Source organism: Lates calcarifer, linkage group LG17 (assembly GCF_001640805.2).
Source record: "Lates calcarifer isolate ASB-BC8 linkage group LG17, TLL_Latcal_v3, whole genome shotgun sequence".
Classification (NCBI taxonomy): domain Eukaryota; kingdom Metazoa; phylum Chordata; class Actinopteri; family Centropomidae; genus Lates; species Lates calcarifer.
This window is the reverse complement of record NC_066849.1, coordinates 27,286,237-27,306,772: the sequence shown is the minus strand read 5'-3', so window position 1 is coordinate 27,306,772 and position 20,536 is coordinate 27,286,237. Positions and strand designations below refer to the sequence as shown.

General features: G+C 43.5%; 1 protein-coding gene across 5 annotated transcripts in view; it reads right to left on the bottom strand.

Annotated features, from left to right (window-relative positions):
* Positions 1–429: 429 nt before the first annotated feature.
* nfia (nuclear factor I/A) overlaps positions 430–20,536 on the bottom strand; it is a 168,706-nt gene continuing 148,599 nt past the window's right edge. For 4 of the 5 annotated variants that reach the window (XM_018676179.2, XM_018676194.2, XM_018676211.2 and 1 more), the window contains 4 exons: positions 16,053–16,231; positions 13,610–13,775; positions 12,919–13,007; positions 430–5,774 (listed from right to left, as the gene is read on the bottom strand). In XM_018676179.2, coding sequence (XP_018531695.1) covers positions 5,760–5,774; positions 12,919–13,007; positions 13,610–13,775; positions 16,053–16,231 — 449 coding nt within the window. In that variant the 3' untranslated portion in view covers positions 430–5,759. The remainder of the gene's footprint in view (positions 5,775–12,918; positions 13,008–13,609; positions 13,776–16,052; positions 16,232–20,536) is intronic. The other variant, XM_051076951.1, reaches the window with a different exon arrangement.

Below are 20,536 nucleotides of genomic sequence, written 5' to 3'. Positions count from 1 at the left end.
CACGTGGGAGCTACAGGCGAACCTGCAAACGCTAAATGTACTTCTACACACCAGGTCTATTTTTTGCACCGATTGTATTTTGGGGTCGTGAGCGCTGCCAAAAGATACTTCTTACTTCACAGCAATACTATAGACAAACTCAGCCAACAGGTCATCTCAGGTAAATATATCTGAGAAATGAGCAGAAACTCTGATCTCACTCGAACTCGTCCTTCGTCCTGTCGACTTGTCGTTCCTCGGCTGATTATCTGCTCCATGCATGTGATGCTGTGATGAGCAGCAGTGGATGTGTGGATGGACGGAGATCAGAGTGGACCTCCAGGCTCAGGGGGGGAGGGCTGGGTGAGGAGGAGGAGGAGGAGGAGGAGGAGGAGGAGGAGGTGATCTCGTGGGCCAGTGAAGAAAGAAACAGATGGAAAAGAAAAAGAATCATGTTGCATAATCAAGCTGTTTATTTTCCTGCATGGAATGGTGAACACAAAAAAAGATGCCTAGATGCATTTATAGTAGGGGCATCCTTTGGCTGGCTATGTCATTGTCTCCTGCCTAAAACTAAATTTTTAAAATGCATAAAAAACGCTCGCTTTTCTTACCAATTTTCCTCAGAATTACCTAGATTTAGCTTCATCAACACTGATGCAACAAATAACCTTCAAACATAGAGCATACTGTAACATCCATTTACAATGGTCTTATCACCACAGCGCCCTATACTTTTTAAGTACAGGAATATGCTATACCATCAAAGAGGAAATGTCCTTAAATACATACAAAAAAGGAAAGCAAATAAAGAAAAATAAAGAAAATAAGGAAACAGGAAAGTTTTCAACTTAAATCCAGTTCCCAGAAAACAAACCAAACCAGTTCTAGTAATGTGGCCTCGATACAAACAATCAGAAAATTCACAACACTAGTTTTTCCTCATTTAATCAATGTTACAAAAGTCCTGCATTATAAAATAGGGCAGCTTTAAAATCAGTGTAATTAATAAAACTATACAACATACAAACACGTCTCCCAGTCGGGCCGAGTGGCCCTGCTGCGCTGCCCTCCCGTCCGTTAAAGAGCTAACTCTTCTCTGCGTCTCTTCGCTGCTTGTACCAGAACTAAATTACACACACAACACAAGAACAAAACAACACACTGCCCAAACTATTGCTTTTATATTCTTTTTCATTTTTTCTTTCTTTAAAAAGGGTGCAATTTTGTCGTTATCTTACACACACACAGCCAAAAGTCGCTGATTAGATGCTAGGCTGTTTCACAAGGTTTTTGTGACACTTAAAAAAAATGTCCGTGCAATTTTTTTTTTTAATTCCCTTCGCTCTTTTTAAGCCCTGGAAGCTGTATTTTTTTTATGACGTACTTTTTCACTATTGTCATTTATTTCATATTTAGTGCAGATAATTAAGGAAGTAATGCCCAACTCATGGCTAAAGGGTAGGCAAGAACAGAGACAAAACAAAACATGTCACACTAAGAGGAAACACACAACCCACACAAGTGGAACTACCAAACCATCACAGCCAACGGCGTCACGTCACTGTCCGTTAAATTTGATAGACGGACTGAACACAGAACAGGTAAACAATTTATTCACTAAAACCTCTGCTGAGCAGGGCGGGGCGTGGTTAAAATGTTGGACGTCATCAAAAATGTTTTCGATTTAACTGTTTTCCGTGCGATGGAGAAGAAGTTGGACTTGTTTAAGGCTTGCTTGTGACCCGAAGAAATACAAATAAAAAACTTTTAGGAAAGAGAGACCCGAATGTAGGATTGTGGCCGCCTGGTAGATTATCGAAACAGGAAGGAAGGAAGGAAGGAAAGAAGGAAGGAAGGAAGGAAAGGGATCCCCGAGTGACGGCTGCTCAGCTTGGCTGGAGCGCCGCCGCAGGGCTGGCTTCACCATTTTTAGGGACCGACCACGGAGCACGACGCCAGTCATGTGCACACTAACTTTGGTTGAAAGTAAAAGAGAAAGAAAAACCAGACTAAATAAACAATATAAGACAAAATAAGTCTAAGTGAGTGCAAGCAGGTATTGCATATTTTATGTCCTCGTTATTCATATGTGGGAACAAAAGTAGAAGAATAAATGAATCAAAAATTAAAACAGGAGGACTTGAAAAAAAAGCTTTCGCAGCAACAGGTGTAAAAATCATCCCATCCGACGAAGGACAGGATGAATGGGATGGGTGGGAGTAAACATGGTTAACTGAACCAATCTACCAGGTAGTGAGCGGTTACACGCTCTGTCTGCTCCATCAAGATACTGGCATCACAAAATTTAGTGAAACGAGCACAAAGTGTTTTAGCTGCTAAACTAAGCTACTAGCTAACAGGAACCAAAATGAAAACAGAGTTTTCAGGGACTAGGGAATCAACTGAACCATTAGCTAACTTTATCCAAACTTTTTTATCCACTAAACTGGGGAATAAACTTAACCTAACCTGACCTGAGCTGTTTTAGCTAATAAACTCAACAGTTAGCCAGTTTTAGTCACTAAACTGCTAGCAAACAACTCGTGTGATAAGTTAAACTAGCAGCTGAAATTAACAGTCAGCTTAATGAATTTTAGCCACCAAACTGTTAGCTTGAATCAGTCACTTTTAGCAGCTAAAATGAACTTAGCTAGCTGGAACCAAACTTTTTAGCTACTAAACTAAATTATTAGGGACTGGTGAATAAACTACATTGTTAAATAAACTGAACAAACTATTTTAGTTGCTAAACTAATCAATTAGCTCACCCAATTTAAAGTGTTTTAGTGGCAAAACTGCTAGCTAACTTGAATTAATCAGTATTTGCTGTTAAATCAAACTTTTAACCAACTTGAATAAAACTTTTTAGCTGAACCAAACCTGAATTAGCTGCTGCACCTGGCTGCTAGCTAACAGGCCACAGAGCAGAAAATGTCCTGTTCAACCTCAGACTTGGTGCTCGTTTCGCAAAATTTCACTGTGTTGCTGCTCGTTAGCAGAGATCTGGAGATGATTGACCTGATTGTAGCTGGTGTAGATTTCACCTGTGAGGTTTCTGCTCAGGCAAAAAAACCTCGTAATACTGAGAGTTTACCAGTGAGTAATTCTGGAAATCACAGCGTTCCTCTTCAGCTTTAACGCTTTGGCGTTAATTGCTCCAGTTACGTACAAAATCTCAGGTGTGGAGGGTGGAGGAACCGAAATAAGAAGAAACAATAAAATAAAACAAGACTCTCCACATTGGATCTTGTGCACCCTCTCAGGACTGGACCATAGCTCAAGGCACATTGATGAGGAACAAGTGTTTTCGTGCAATCTGATAACGTACGGATGAAAGAGAACGTCGTGGAACCTGAAAAAGCAGAACTGATCTGTTGATGAAGGAGTGGGAAGGAAGGAGGAAGGAGGAGAAATAAAAAAGAATGGATGCTGAGAAGCGAAGAGAGCTGGTTGTTTGTGAAGGAGAGCGATAGAAAAGGCCTCGACGGGGCCAAACTAATAGACGGCTGCTGGCAAGTGCCTGATGTTGGGTTTACAATATAGTGTCTTTATCTCACTAACTACATCATCTATGGAAAAATTTGTCACTAACACTAAAACATGCAGATTTTTTTATTCTTTTTTTGTAAATTTTTCACTTAAATTCACTTTTGTTCGACGCTGGATGGTCGTAAGAGTGTGTGTGTGTGAGTGTGTGTGCATGTGTGTGTGTGTATATATATTTATATATATAGTATAGGAAAAGGAAAAACAAAACTGAAGTTTAATAAAATGGTAAGTTGCATGTGAAGCGCTCGGCTCTCTTGTCTATTTGTGGACGAAAGCTTCCAGAGAGTTACCCTCTGCTCTGCCTCTTTATCACTAAACCACACCCCCTGATTACACGCTCGCGGGCCATTGGCCAACTGCAGGAATAAGTGCTTTTGATTGGTGCAGGAGCTCTAAGACCCAGCCAATCGTTGGGCAGCCCGTTACCGGGTGGCACCCGTTTTTTAAAAGATTATCTCGCCAACAGAAACCAGAGAAAACGTGATTACTTTTAAGTTTAAATTCAGTCGTTATTATATTTTCTCCTGATATTTTTTTTCCTCATGAGAAATTCAAATTTTTCTTTTTTTAAAAAGTAAAATGATGTGCTCATTAAAATAAGTTAATCGCTTAGCTTTTTTTTTGCTTCTTTTAAACCAAACGAAAGCTGCAAGAAATGCTTTAAAAAATTTAAAATTATGATATTTCTTAAAGGGATTCTTGTTCTACCATGCTAACAGCTTTACAAGATGAACAAACAACAAATAATAAACAATAAAAGTGAATACAGCTCCCCTTATTTCTCACAAGGCTATGGTTTCTAGTTCAACGCTGTGTTGTTGTCTTTTTTACCCCAATATTTTAGAGTCCCAGAGGTGTGAGCGGACTAGGAAGAAAAATATATATTTATATATACTTTTCAACAACTGTTTTCAACGAGCTATCTTACAAAGATATTTAACTATCCAACAGCTAGCCAACAAAATTGCACTTTCCTCATGATCAATATTCCACTGGTAAAGTTTTAGTCACTCGTCTCTCTCCTGTCTCTGCCTGCTTCGTTTTCGGACACCAGAGTTTTCTGCCCACCCCCTTTTTGCATGCTGTAGCTTCGCCCAGACTGGTGGATGGATAGAGGAGGAGGAGGAGGAGGAGGAGGAGGAAGAGGGACCGGCTGAAATGACGGCTAAGAGAGAAAAAATCAATGAGCCATGAAGCCAAAGCCTCCCAGATAAACGAGCTTGGATCCACCAGCGTCTGGTCGCAACACTTCACATCAACAAACCCCTGCTTCCCCCACGTTTAAACCCCCCCACCCCCACCCGCCCAACTCCACCCGACCCCCCCATCCCTCCCACGTGTAGTTCATGTCATTACCACCTCCACCTCCCCCGTCAGGTCGGGTCTTTCCGTTAAGCAACTGGTCCATGTCCTTGGAAAGAGCCTCCTCCCTCTCCCTGACCTGCCACCAACCAGGGGGGCGGGGTCAAGATGGAGGGGGTGGAGTCCATCACAGGAGGTGTGTGAGGGCTCAGTTAGGTAGGTAGGGAGGGGGGTGGGGAGGGCGGGGGTGTTAGCTGGTGGTATCTGAGCCAGGTAACACCTCTCCTCCTCCCCCCTCGGGAAACCACGACGCATCCCGTCCCGTCCTACGAACCAAACCAACCCCACGCCATCTGAATCCAACGGGATTTGGGGGGAGGGTGGGTTGGCGGGTGGGGTGTTGCGGGCGGGGTGTTGTACCGCTGCGAGTCCACCGGGTGCAGAGGATGATGGGAGAGGGTGTAGTTTCTCCAGAAGGGAAGCTCTGTGATTCAGTCTTGTGGCGTTCCCGAAAATTGAAGGCTCAATCCCCCCCACCCCCAACCCCCCCCACAAATTTTTCAGCCTGGTCTGGTTTCTGGGGCGGGGGTGAGGGGGGTGAGGGGGTCTGGCACTATATACGGACGTCGACATATGAACCACGTCTCCAGGGAAGTCTGTGACGTACAGTTTACAGAGCGGGTGTTTGACACCGGGGTCGGGGTGCGTTTGATCCGCTGTAGCCATGCTGATGCTGCTGAGTCTCTGTACGGCGCTGGTGGGGGCGGAGTCAGGCGCAAAGAGGTGTGGGGCGTGGGTGTTGGAGTGGGGCGGAGGGCAAGATGGGGCTCTGTGTCACAGCTGGCGTCAAAAGGTCAAAGGTGGAGGAGGAGGCTGCAGCGATCTGTCGTACAGGAGGGTGGAGGGTGGAGGGGCCTCTGGAGTCCTTATCCCAGGTACCACTGTGGAGGAGGAGACAGGACAGTCAGGAGGAGGTGTCACTGAAGACCAGGGATGGAAAAGTCTGGGAATTTTCACATTTGGAAACTTTGGGAATATGAGCCCATAAATATGTGGGAAATAATGGGAATTAACTGGAATAAATGGAAATAAAGTGAAAATTAGCAAAATTGCAGGTTAGCCAGTGACAGGGAACTTAAATGTAGTTGAAATAAAAAACATCTGGCAGTATAATCTTTCAGATTTAATGTAAATTCAGTTCTTCTCACAAATAAATCAAATTTTTAAGATTTGTATTCATTTACAGTTTGTATAAATTATCCCAAATTTCAGGTTAATTTGCATTAATTCCCATTCATTCCCATATATTCCCGTTATTTCCATGTAAAGTTTCCAACTAGGAATATTTCCAAAATTCGCCCAGCTGAACTTCCCATGGAAAGTGTCTGGAAATTTACCAGAAACTCCCCGCCCCTTTTCAACCCTACTGAAGACCCAGAACCATGAAAATGTGACACCTACACCAGACCCAGACCCAGACCCAGACCACCTTAAAGCCTCACCTCATTCAGCTGCACAGGAAGAAAGAACATGTTAACTGGACGAAACCAAACCAAGTCAGAGCACAGTATTTGTTGTGGATTTTATGTCGGAGAATAAAACCTGAAAATGTCTTGAGCTTGTGTTAAAACCACAGACCTTATTTCAGACATTTAACCAGAAACACACTGACAACAGGAAGAGCTAACATGCTAACATGCTAACATGCTAACTGACTTCCTGGGTTGAGGCTCATTCACAGGCTGTAGGATCACACACACAGTTAATGGATGCAACATGTTTTCCTCTGGGTAAAGACACATCGAGTTAAATATTCACTTCATGTTCTCTCCACCTCTGTGATCTAAGAATCTAAATCTAAAGCAGCCTGGTTGTGTTGTTGCTGAAAAACAGAAAACTCTACTTTTACTTTTTGGGACAATTAGTTTGAAATGTAGTGAAAGATTTTTACTCGTGGTTTCGTTTCGTTCTGAACGTCTTCTCATGGGTTGGATTTTGTTTTTCAGATTTTAAAATGTTCTCCTGATGCCATTCCTGCTCCCCAGAGGATAAACCTGTTAGATTTAGATGAACACATGAGCTTTGACCTGCAGGAGGCGCTAACACCTCCTCAGACCTGAGAGGACCTGAGACACGGGACGATGCTTCTTCTGCCTTCAGGAGTTTATGACACTTTCTCTCTGCACAATATCACCGACCTGTGTGTGTGTGTGTGTGTGTGTGTGTGTGTGTGTGTGTGTGTAATCCATCTCTGATAGGCCGGTATCGATCGCCAAAGGTGCATCGTTCACGTTTCATGAATCTCTCCCCCCCCACACACACCCCCCTGCTCTTCCTCCTCTTCCTCGCCTGCCCCGCCAAGTTCAAGTTCATCCCCGCCTTACATCATGTCTGGTTGCTAGGGACAACCAGACGGCCCGGGACGTGACTACCATCACCAAGGCAACCGCATCACCACCCCATCCCATCCCACCCTCCTCCTCCTTCCTTCCTCCCCTCTTCTTCCTCCTTTTCTTTCTTTACATTCATCCTCTCTCCATCACTTCCTCCTCCTCCTCCACCCGTCCCGCTCTGCACTTCTCACACACACACACACACACACACACACACACACACACACACACACTCTTAAAACATTTAAACGCAATTTAGAAAATGTGTTTTTTGAATGCTGAATGTAAAGTGGAAGTTTAAATAAAACACATGGAGGTAAATAGTTTGTCTCTCTCTCTCTCTCTCTCTCTCTCTCTCTCTGTGTGTGTGTGTGTGTGTGTGTTGCAGGGTTTCAGACCTCACTTTGCTCCTGACTCGTTGTAATTCTATTGCAGTGTGTGTGTGTGTGTGTGTGTGTGTGTGTGTGTGCAGTAGTGATAGAGGAGAAGACTGGAAGGTTAGTTTTTAATCAATACAACTTGCTGACGCTGGGACTTTTCTACCTCCCTCCCTCCCTGTGTGTCCCGGTGTCTCTCGGCCCTCTCTCTCTCTCTCTCTCGCTCCCTGCACTGCAGCTCCTCCCTCTGTCCTGAGAAGACTCAGAGAAGATGAAACTCTCACAGGCCAGACAGTGTGTGTCTGTGTGTGTCTGTGTGTGTGTGGAGTAATGTTACCACACAGCGGGCTGATGCTGACAGCTGTGATTCAGACTGTAGATACTCATCACACACAGAGAGAGAGAGGAGGAGGAGGAGAGAGAAAGATGGAGGATTTTACAGATGGAGGAGGGTTTCTGTCCGAACGAAAATAAAAATGTGATTTAACAAACTGTTGTTGTGCAAATATTAAGAGTTGGTTTGTTAAAGTGACGCTGCAATTAAAACCAGAGCAGAAGAAAAAGACGACGATGATGTTTTGTATTAAAACACAACTTTTCCATTTCAGCCGAGATTTTAAAAAAAAAAGAAATTTCCAGGAATAAAATTTCCAGTGTTGCACAAACTGAAAATGTGCAAACACACTGACAGACTAGAACGATAATCCTCCATCCTGTAACCTTGTAAAGGTGATCTTGTCAGATTCTCCTGTGGTGTGAGGTCTGTTCAGACTAATCTTACTCTCCTGATCTGCTCTGAAGACGATCAATTACATGGAACAGAGCCATAGCCAATCAGGAAGCAGCTGACTGAAGACGTAAGCACAACAAACAAGAGATGCCGTCGTCGGCCATGTTTGTTTCCTCTGACGTGGTCAGATGTGGAGCTGTGAGAGTCCAGACTCTGGTTGTTGGTGGAGAATCTGTTAGTGTGTGGTGTGGCTCTGACTGAAATAAAGCGCCGCCATCTTGATACAAGAATAAACACAGTGGGTTAAATAACACCAGAATCTGTAAACTCGCTGTTTTCCAGTTTGCAGTCTCGCAAGATTTCACCTGACTGAAGGCCGATGAAGCAGTGATGAAGGTTCAGAGCCTGAAGGATTTGATGTGACATGTTTTCCACAGGTTTCATTCACTTATCTACTGATTTATTCAGATGTTCCACCAGTTTTGTGAAGCTGAGACTTTGGCAAACACATTTCAAGCAACAAAACGTGTTTTTATAAAAGGAAAACCAAAATTAAAAAAACGTCAAATTCTGTCTTTGAACGTTTCTCTGGAACAAACAGGATAAAACTGAAACTGTTCCTGGATGTTGTGTGAAATATGAAGTATTAAATAAACTGCTCCCAAACTGACATGAACTTTTTAAACATTTACTTTAATTCTTTAATTTGCTCAGTTTTTCCACCTCTCTCTCTCTCTCTCTCTCTCTCTCTCTCTGTGTCTGATAGTGTTTCTATGTCTCTCGCCCAGACCTGTCTCGTCCTGAGTCAGCACTTCACACAAAGACACACACACTGTAACACACACTGTGGGTGAGTCATGGGGTGGGCGTGGTGTTTTTACTGCATGTGTGTGTGTTTCACCTTGAAGACACACACACACACACACACACACACACACACACTTATTGATCAGGTCATGTCTGTCTGTTGTGTAGTGTGTGTGTGTGTGTAGTGTGTGTTTGTGTGTGTTGGTTGGCACAACGAGGTGCCAACTCCCTCCCCCCTCCCCTCCATCTTCGTCTCCATGGGCAACCGCCACCGTCGCCCACGGCAACCACCACGCCGCTGCTGACCCGTGTGGGCACGATGCCCGCTCTCACACAATGCCAGTGCCATCTGCCCCCCCCAGAAAAACCCTACACACACACACACACACACACATACACACGCAGGAATGCACAGACTGTCCGGTCGGTCTCCATGGCGATGGCAGGAGGAGGGAGTGTTTACTGTACTGTCCCGTGGCGCTCGCTCTCCAACAGAAGCCGAATGTCGACCGCCCACGGTGACTTTTGTTCCTGTCTCTATGTGTGTGTGTTGTTATGTTGATTTTGTGTGTCTGTGTGTGTGTGTGTGTGTGTGTGTGTGTGTGTGTGTGTGTGTACATTAACATTCACATCTGTAGTTTTATACGTCCTCACGTCGCAAAGTGTCCTCACATTCCTGCAAAAATCTCAGTTCCCCAATCCAAACTCACATCTCCTCGCTTTCCAAAAACGTTCTTTTTATAACGTCCTCACAAAAACACAAACATAAAACTAAAATGTCCCTGATCATAACAACTGTCCTCACTTTCCCTAAGGGCTGCAAACTTTCAAATGTCCCCATGTTTCCAAAAAATGATTTCAATTCGTAGAATTTCCTCTTCAACCTGAAAACATCAGGTCCTTACTTTGTTCATACTTTCACAATGATCATAACTTTCTAAATTCGTCCATATTTTTCTAAAAGCTCCACACTTTCTCAAAAGGATCTGATCTTTCCAAAAAACATTCTCACTTTCTAAAAATGTCTTGAGTTGAGTGTTGTCTTCAACCTGAAAACTTGTCCTCACTTCTGAGAAAAGTCTTTATGTCCCAGAAATGTCCTCAAGTTCTTTTAAAATGTCTGCAGAATGTCAACAATCACCTAAAACTTTTAAAAATGTCCTCAGGTTAAAATTATTCCCACACTTTCCAAAAATATTCCCATTTTCTAAAATGTCCTGACGATGTCCAGATGTTTCTAACTTTACTACAAATGTCCTCGTTCCAAAAACAAAAAAATCTCACTTTATAAAATCGTCCTCAGGTGAATTTGACCTCTGACCTTTACGTTAAGATGATTTCTACAAAGATAATGTTGTTTCTTTACATGTAGATTTTTAAAAAATGTAGACGGAGAGAGAGAGAGAGAGAGAGAGAGAGAGAGAGGGAGAGAGAGAGAGAGAGAGAGAGAGGGAGAGAGAGAGAGAGAGAGAGAGAGAGAGAGAGAGGGAGAGAGAGAGAGAGAGAGAGAGAGAGCAATGTCCCACAGAGAGGGAGGAAGAATAAATAACAGAGTCTGTTTCTGGCAGCGGTGACAAACACCTGGCTCATGTCTTCAGGAGTGTGTGTGTGTGTGTGTGTGTGTGTGTGTGTGTGGTGGCTTGCAGTGAACGAGGCTGTCGATTTATTGACTCTGTCACAGGCCAACGCACGCACACACACACACACACACACACACCAAAGCAATCAAACATGTCTCGATTGTCAACAACAGGACTCCCACCTCACTGTCATCTGAGTGTGTGTGTGTGTGTGTGTGTGTGTGTGTGTGTGTGTGTGTGTGTGTGTGTGTGTGTGTGTACATTAACATTCACATCTGTAGTTTTATACGTCCTCACGTCGCAAAGTGTCCTCACATTCCTGCAAAAATCTCAGTTCCCCAATCCAAACTCACATCTCCTCGCTTTCCAAAAACGTTCTTTTTATAACGTCCTCACAAAAACACAAACATAAAACTAAAATGTCCCTGATCATAACAACTGTCCTCACTTTCCCTAAGGGCTGCAAACTTTCAAATGTCCCCATGTTTCCAAAAAATGATTTCAATTCGTAGAATTTCCTCTTCAACCTGAAAACATCAGGTCCTTACTTTGTTCATACTTTCACAATGATCATAACTTTCTAAATTCGTCCATATTTTTCTAAAAGCTCCACACTTTCTCAAAAGGATCTGATCTTTCCAAAAAACATTCTCACTTTCTAAAAATGTCTTGAGTTGAGTGTTGTCTTCAACCTGAAAACTTGTCCTCACTTCTGAGAAAAGTCTTTATGTCCCAGAAATGTCCTCAAGTTCTTTTAAAATGTCTGCAGAATGTCAACAATCACCTAAAACTTTTAAAAATGTCCTCAGGTTAAAATTATTCCCACACTTTCCAAAAATATTCCCATTTTCTAAAATGTCCTGACGATGTCCAGATGTTTCTAACTTTACTACAAATGTCCTCGTTCCAAAAACAAAAAAATCTCACTTTATAAAATCGTCCTCAGGTGAATTTGACCTCTGACCTTTACGTTAAGATGATTTCTACAAAGATAATGTTGTTTCTTTACATGTAGATTTTTAAAAAATGTAGACGGAGAGAGAGAGAGAGAGAGAGAGAGAGAGAGAGGGAGAGAGAGAGAGAGAGAGAGAGAGGGAGAGAGAGAGAGAGAGAGAGAGAGAGAGAGAGGAGGGAGAGAGAGAGAGAGAGAGAGAGAGAGCAATGTCCCACAGAGAGGGAGGAAGAATAAATAACAGAGTCTGTTTCTGGCAGCGGTGACAAACACCTGGCTCATGTCTTCAGGAGTGTGTGTGTGTGTGTGTGTGTGTGTGTGTGTGTGGTGGCTTGCAGTGAACGAGGCTGTCGATTTATTGACTCTGTCACAGGCCAACGCACGCACACACACACACACACACACACACCAAAGCAATCAAACATGTCTCGATTGTCAACAACAGGACTCCCACCTCACTGTCATCTGAGTGTGTGTGTGTGTGTGTGTGTGTGTGTGTGTGTGTGTGTGTGTGTGTGTGATAAGTTAAGTCAAGGCTGCCCAATCGTTACACTCTTCATAAATCAGCTGGCAAACAGACCCTGACCTGCACACACACACACACACACACACACACACACACACACACTCAGTATTCTGTTAAACGTGGATGTTGCATTCACTGACCACCTGCTCTATTGTAAACTGAAGTGCTGTGAAGTGTTTCACATCCTGCTCTCTGATTGGCTGTCAGGCATGTTTCTGGTCGACACTTTAACCTGCTGGTAACCGTGGAAACGGTGATGCTTCAGGCTCTGTTAGCAGTTAGCTGACTGGTTAAACTAAACGATGGACGATCTCTGGTGCTTCAGAAATACAAATACACAACTGTCATGCTGAAACTGGAAGAGGACAAACACAAACTGGACACACAAAAGTCTGTGTTTGTCTGCACTGTAAAGAACCCGAGTAAATGCAGCACCAACAACCGCCATTTTAAAAAGATCTGTGTAAAACATTACAACTAAAACTATTCAGTGTCATTCTCCTGCTTGTGACGGAGAACAGAAGAGGAATGAGCCAGCTAACCTAGCTAACGTTACATCTTTGTGTGAAACATGACAGCAAGAAACACCCAGCTGACCTGCTGCTACCAGTGGGTGCTAATGTTAGCTAGCTAACGTTAACAAAAGTCAACTAGGAGCAGATCCAGGACATATTAGAAGAGGTCTACATCCATGTGGACTCAGGTCTGAGTGTGTGTCACCTGTGGTTGCTGAGGGATGTTAAAGCCGGGGTCTCTGGGTCCGACGCTGACGAACCGCTGGGCTGGAGATGTGGTGGGGGTGGAGTAGGCTGCACAACAAACACACACATAAAGAGTCCTTAGACCACTTTATCCTGGTCCAACACCTCAGACCAGACTCAAAATATCATCATGAAACCAGCTCCAGGACGTGTTTAGCCTAGCTTAGCACAAAGACTGGAAACAAAGGGAAACTGTTAGCAGAATAAAGTTTTAGATCTAGGTCACATTATTTCCTCCTTGATATTAAAGTAAATCTGAACTCACTCTCCAGGATGAAACCAACTAAAAACAGGAGCATTAAATATAAATATATGTACTTGTTCACGTGTTGATGAGTGAGAGGAGGATTAAAGATTTTGGCACCGACTGCGTCTGTTTTTGCCAAAATGACAGAAATCTTCTTTAAAACCCCTGAAGTGAAATTTAATCCAAACACAACACGACTCCTCACAGATTAGGAAGCATTTGTTTAGATTTAGAAGTAAATATCAGATTAATAATTAAAGTATTTATTTGTTTTTTTGTGCTGTTGTGGGGGCGTTTTCGCTTCAGGGGAATCATAAATACTTCTGCTAATCTGCAGTAAAAGTTAAGAATAACGTTATATAATTAATTTTGTGTGTGTGTGTGTGTGTGTGTGTGGACTCACTGGGTGAGGTGGGTGAGTTGCCTCCCCCCTCGGTGGAGGAGGTGGAGGGCGGCTTGGCGTCGACGGGCAGCGGGACGGGACGGGCCATCGGGGGAGGCGGAGGGGGAGGCAGCATGGGCGTCGGCAGGAAAGGGTTGTGGACCTTTCCCTGGGAGCTACCATTAGGCTGAAGACGAGGGGGGGACACAGGTACAAACCATTAGATAGAAATATATATAATGACTTATTTATACAGAAAAACATCAACAGGTAGGTCACATGGTTCACCTGTAACAGCTCAACCCTCTGCTGTCCTCTGAGTGTGTGTGTGTGTGTGTGTGTCAGCAGTTTTCCAGGCCGGTCATAAAGAATTCTGCTGCCGCTCGCATTTTATCCTGCTAATCTATAAGCATAATACCACAGCACCTCACCTCACCTCTCTGCCTCCCTCTGTCTCTGACTCTTTCCCTCTGCACACTGAACGCCACATTCACAGGTGTGTCCTCATACCTGTTCACAGGTCGCTGTTTACACGCAGGGTTTTCAGACGACCTTTCTGTTTCAAGTCACAAACTCATTTTTTCAGCGTTATAACTAAAATCCTGAACCAGATGAAGGATTTTTTCCCATTCAAAAGTGTCACAAAGAAACATCGATTTTTAACATGAAAGTTTTATTTGGTGTTTTTACCTGTTTGAAACACTCGGTCTGTTTGTTTTAAAGAGGAGACCTCTGAGGAGAACTCTTCTGAACCATCAACACTGAAGGAATCTGAACCTAAAAACAAGCTAGGCTAACGTTAGCAGCTCAGCTAACAGCTGAACGGCGCTGGAAAAACACTGATTTTTAACGTGAAATAGTTTTATTCTGTGTTTTTACTCATTTTAATCACCAGGTCTGTTTGTTTTGGGGAGGAGGAGATCTGTGTGGAGATTTCAGCTCCCAGTAAAAACCTCTGTGAATAATTAAGGAATCTGAAGCTAAAAACAAGCTAGGCTAACGTTAGCAGCAGCTCAGCCTGCAGTCCCTCACTGACGTCCTGCACCCGCTCAAAAGCACCACAGAGAAAATCAATCTGTTTTATTGGTGTTTTTACCTGTTTTAAATACTTGGTGTGTTTGTTTTGGGGAGGAGGAGATCTGTGTGGAGAATTCAGCTTCCAGTAAAAATGAACAATCGACACTGAGGGAATCTGAACCTGAAAACTACCTGAGCTAACGTTAGCATCAGCTCAGCTTAGAGCCCACAGCCCCTTACTAACGTCTCGCGCTCACTTAAGAGAATCAGAAAAACATTTCTAACATGAAACGACTTAATTCAGTGTTTTTTCAGTTTTAATGATCAGGTCTGCTTGTTTTTGTTTGTTTTTGTTTGTTGTTTGTTTTCAGATGTACAATGAGCTCATCACTTCACCAGCTTCACTGGAAGTGTTTGCAAACAGTATCTTTACTTTTACAGGAGTTAAACCTTTAAAGACGAGGACTAACTCGTTGGTTCTGAACCAGACTACTTTTGCTTTTCTTGAGAAACCTGGAGACGCCTTTATTGTGGGTTTGTGAAGCCTCAGTCTTCTTCTATACAAACTGTGGTTGTCTGACACCAGCTGAGGCGTGTTGTACGTGTTGCACTGATGAATTAGTGCTGTGGAAATGGACGTTATACAGAATTTATCGAGGCAAACAGTCAGGTTTTTGTTCTCATGTCCAGTGTTCTGCTGAGAGACCTCGGGTCCTCGATTCTTCTTGGACTGAAACCAGACGATCAGCGTCACCTGTCAGTGGTTTAATCTCTCTTAGCTCTTTACTTAAAGACGTTTAAAGGATTTAAAATCATCAGAACTGTTCAGGCCCAAAACCTCAGTGTCTGCCTTTAAATCATCTCTAAAAACCTTAAACAAACGACTTATTAATTATCACGAGAATGATTTTATCTGTGGTTGATTTTATGTTACTTTAACTGTTTTATTGTTGTTTTATTTGTTCTTCCTTATGAAGCAGCTGTTTTGAAAGATGCTAAATAAATAAAATGATTATTTATTTATTTTTACTATAAACTTTATTTTGTGTGGTGGAAATCTCCAAATCATGTTTCAGGACAAAATGTGTTTCAGAGCTCGAGTCCACATCAGGTCCAGTTTTTACTACGTGTGCAAAAAATAAAAAACAACAGACTGTGTGTGTGTGTGTGTGTGTGTGTGTGTGTGTGTGTGTGTGGTAGGGGTGGTGGAGGGTGTATTGATTCAGTGTCTAGACACAGATATATCAACTATCTCACTGCAGACAGGAGGCCACACACACACACACACACACACTCTGCAGTGTTTTCTGCTCCTGCAAACAGATACTGATCCCACCTTTGCAGAGGCTGGAAAACACCAGCTCAGATGTGTCTTTGTGTACGTTTGTGTAGTTGTAAGTGTGTGTCTGCTGGTTGTGTGTGTGTGTGTGTGTGTGTGTGTGCTTACGTTGAGGAAGCCCACCTGTCCGGCCTGCTGGGCGGAGTCAGGACAGACCAGTTGGACGAACTCCTTGAGCGTCTCCTGCGGGTGATACCTGATGGCCGGGTGGGAGAAGTAGGAGCCGGGCTGCTGCAGGATGGGGGAGGAGGAGAAGTGGAGGCTGGAGGGGGGAGCGTGGGGGCTCGCTGTGAGGGAGGTGGGGGGGAGGAAAAGGGGGGAGAGAAGCAGAGAGAAAATTATTAAGAGTAAGAGAGGAGAGTTGGGAGAGCGAGGTAGGGAGTTCATTGAGGAGGGGGAGGGAGGGGGGAGATTTAAAGTTGATTAAAGGGGGCGTGGCCTAACATGCAGATACATGATGACGGACACACGGCAGAGCAGATGAAACCATGACAACGGACCATGATGCACCAGCTGTCAATCAAACACCTCTCTCCTCCCTCCTCCCTTCCCTCTCCCTCTTCATGTTTCCTTCTCTCCTTTCCTCTCCTCTCTTGATTCCTCTTCTCCTTTCCTTTCTTCCCCTCTCTCCTCCTCTCTTCTTCTTTCTATCCTCTCCTCTCCTTTCCTCCTTCCTCCTTTTTTCCTGTCCTTCCCTGTTTCCTCCTTCTTTTCCTCTTCTTCTTCCTCTCCTCTTTTGTTTCCTCTCCTTTCCTCCTTCCCTCCTCTCCTCCTCTAATCTAATTAAACCTCTAATTGGCCTAATATTCTCTGATTGCTCGTTAGTGGACGAGGCCTCGTTAAGGACTGTGATGTATAGAGCTCTGAGACGAGGAGAGAGAGGAGAGAGGGGGAGGCGGAGAGAGAGAGACATTAGAAATGATAGAGACAGAGAGAGAGAGAGGATAGAGAGACATTTAAAGGTAAAGAAAGAGAGAGAGAGAGAGAGGGATGGAGGGAGGGAGAGTTAAAGCTGCTGCACTAATTCACTTAAAGTCTGCTGTGATTTATCACTCTGACAATACACACTGACTGAGAGAGAGTGTGTGTGTGTGTGTGTGTGTGTGTGTGTGTGCGCCCTGCGGCCAATGTATTTACAGTAATCATTGGATGGATGGCTTTCTCTGCCCTCACACACACACACACACCAGGACACTCTGTGTGTGTGTGTGTGTGTGTACATTAATAGAAATGATCTCACTGTTCAGGCATGTACAACCACCTGTGTGTGTTTGTGTTTGTGTTACATGAATAAATTGTTGTGTATTGTTTTATATGAAACAACTCTTCAGACAACGACAGCATCTGTTTGTAAAACAGGTTGTAAACACACTGGACGTCTCCGAGCTTCAGACGCTGCCTCCTGAATGTCGACTAATCAATGCATCAGACACAAATCTGATTAGACTCAGAAAATGTCTGTCAACAAGTCGTTACAGTTTTTGTAGCTGCTTGTTCGGAGAATACCACGGACTGTTTCTACACTTTATTATCCAACTTTCAAAAAAGATATCACGATAAATATCGTACTGTGGAGATGTTGTCATATTGTTAGATTCTGATTTCGTTTCCTCCGTACTGCAGGAGCAACAGGCTGTAAACTTTACTTAAAATGACAGAACCACAAACTAACAGTGATGAACACGCTCATCTAAAGCAGAAACTACCGGAGTTAAAACGAGTTAAAACGAGTTAAAACGAGTTAAAACGAGTTAAAACGAGTTAAAACAGAGTGACAGCGTCAGCAGCTCGGCAGGACAGACGCTCCTACAGAGCTAGCGCTAAAAACTTGACACTGAAAACAAAATTTGGCATCGAGAGCAAACTGATAAACATCGCAAAAGACCGATAAAGACTGTAGATCGCACGCTCCCTGCCCCGCCCCTTAGGCCCCGCCTCTTCATGTGAAAACAGTGACGAAATCAACAACCACCGATACGACGTCCAAAAAAAAAAAAAAAAAAAAAAAACGTAGCTGAGAGTAGACAGGAAATCATGACTGCAAAAAATATTAAAATAAAGTGAAAAAAACAATAAAGATTTTTTTGATGCTTGTGTTTCATTTTTCAGTGAAATGTTTTTTTAAACTTTTTCCAAAACAAATATTTCTTTGCCAATGTTTCTCTGATCAGTTTGTTTTTTTTTTCAATAACTAATTTTATTTTTGGAGTCAAATTTTTAATGTCGCTGTTCAAGCCTCAAACGCTCCGCGGTGTGTTTGGGTTTTATAACTGAACCGCGACCAAGACACAAATTTTATGTCTGCAGTGTTTCCACTGTGAAAATGACATTAACATTAGAGTAGTTTAACTACTCAGTTAGAGTAAGTAGTTTCTTAAATATTTTATTCAGATTGGACTTTACCCTTCAGTTCATCAATAAAATTCAAGTGCAAAATTGTTAAATTCAGATTATATGATTTTCACTGAGCAGGAAAATATCATCTGAAAAGTAACTGTAACTGTCAGACAAATGTAGTGGAGTAAAATGTTTGTTTATTTATTTATTTGTTTTTTATTTGTGTAAGTATAAAGATTCATAAAATGGGAAACACTCAGGTAAAGAAAAAGTACCTTGAGTACAGTACTGGAGTAAATGTACTTAGTTACATTCCACCTCTGGAAAAGTTACAAAAATAATCAGCTGTTAAATGAGCTAACGAGGAGTCACAGAGGTCACTACAGGTCACAGAGGTCACTACAGGTCACAGGTGATTAGTCTCCGCAGAGCAAATCTGATATTGATCTGCTCGTCCATCTTTAGACAAAACGGAAAAGAGGAGGATTTTCCAACATGTGTGAGTGTGTGTGTGTGTGTGTGAGTGTGTGAGTGTGTGTGTGAGTGTGTGTGTGTGAGTGTGTGTGTGTGTGTGTGTGTGTGGTATCGAGGACCGGCGGCCTGCTTGTCGAACACAGAAAAAAAAGCCCGGGATTAGTTCCACTTTGCAAATTGCCTCGCTTCACTGCCTCAGACGCCCTCCCTCCCTCCCTCCTCCTCCTCCTCCCCCCTCTCTCCCTCCCTCCTCCTCCTCCCCCCTCCCTCCTCCTCCTCCCCCCTCCCTCCTCCTCCTCCCTCCTCCTCTTTGTCTCTCCCTCTGCCAACTTTTCCATGAAGAAGATATTTGCCATCAGGAGGTGGATTGATAAACGATAAGGAGGAGGAGAAGAGTTTAAAACAGCAGAACTCCTTCATTTGCACCGGAGGAGGAAAAGGAGGAAGAGGAGGAGAAGAAGGAGGGTGGGAAGATCTAGAGAAAGAGGAGGGAGAGGAGGAGAGAGGTGGAGGGTGAAGGAGAGGAAAGAAGAAGGAGATGGGAGAAGAGGAGGAGGAGAGAACCCATCACTGTGAGGAGAGGATGATGATGAAGGTAAAGATGGAGGAGAGGGAGGAGACGGAAACCAGGAGGAGCTAAGATGGTGGACTGAAGGAAACTCAGACTGATCCTGATCCCGATGGAGCATCACCGACACAGATTAGTTTTATTTTGAAAAGACAGGAAGTTGTCAGGACGTTGACAGGAGCCCACTCTACCTTTAAACCCCTGAGGGAGGAACCATCTCCAATCCTCTAATCTGCAACACGAGCAGGATTTCAGGATTTCCCTCCCACAGAGAAAAAAGCAAACAGACAGACCAGAGTCTGCGGGTCTTCACAGGTCCACTCAGGGTCCTGGTCTGGTCCTGGTCTGAGCTAAATCCTCCTGTTTTAAAGGTAAACTGGTTTTGTTACCGTCTGTTGGACTTTTAAACCGGAGGAACTCTTCCAGGTGAGCTAACATTACTGCAAACCCTGTGAAATTTAGTGGCTAATGCTTACTAGCATTAGTCTACCTGCTAACGTGGACAGATCGGTAGCTAACTCCTGTGTTGAGAGGATAACGTCTGCTAATTCGTCCAAATCCCGTCGCTGATCTGGCCGATAAATTGTTTGATAATTTCTTCATTAGCTAACAAACCAACACTGGATCCCTGCGGTGTAGCTAAGTTACAGCTAACCTAGCTAACGTTAGCTTGTTTGTTTGGTGCAGGCTGCAGCTCGGCCACAGGTGTCAGTAATAACAAGGGTTTTCAGATATTAGCTGGTTTCACTCCTACACAGCAAACCCAAACTTTCAAACTGTCACTAACTGGAGGGAAACAACGTGATGCTAACTTCATAGCTACAAAAATACGTCGTCCCTGCAGCGCTACATTTTCTCCTTTGAGGTGCGTTCAAGGACACTCCGACATCCGGGAACTGATGAATGAATCTGGTCGTTATCGTTCAACATCTACTGTTTCTGTTTAGTTTTTGTAAACATTTTGTGTTATTATTTACTGCACAACAATAATATAATGCACACACACACACACAGTCACACACACACAGACACACAAAGGCAGGCAGGAAGTGTGTTCCTGTGTTGTACAACTTTTATCAATTAGACGATAAAAAACTGTGTGAAGAGGAAAAAGGAGGTTAGGAAGGGGCAGGGTGTGAGGGGAGGAGGGGGAGGAGGGGGTGGAGGGGGAGGGGTGAGGAGGAGGTGAGGAGGATGTAGTTATGACAAACAC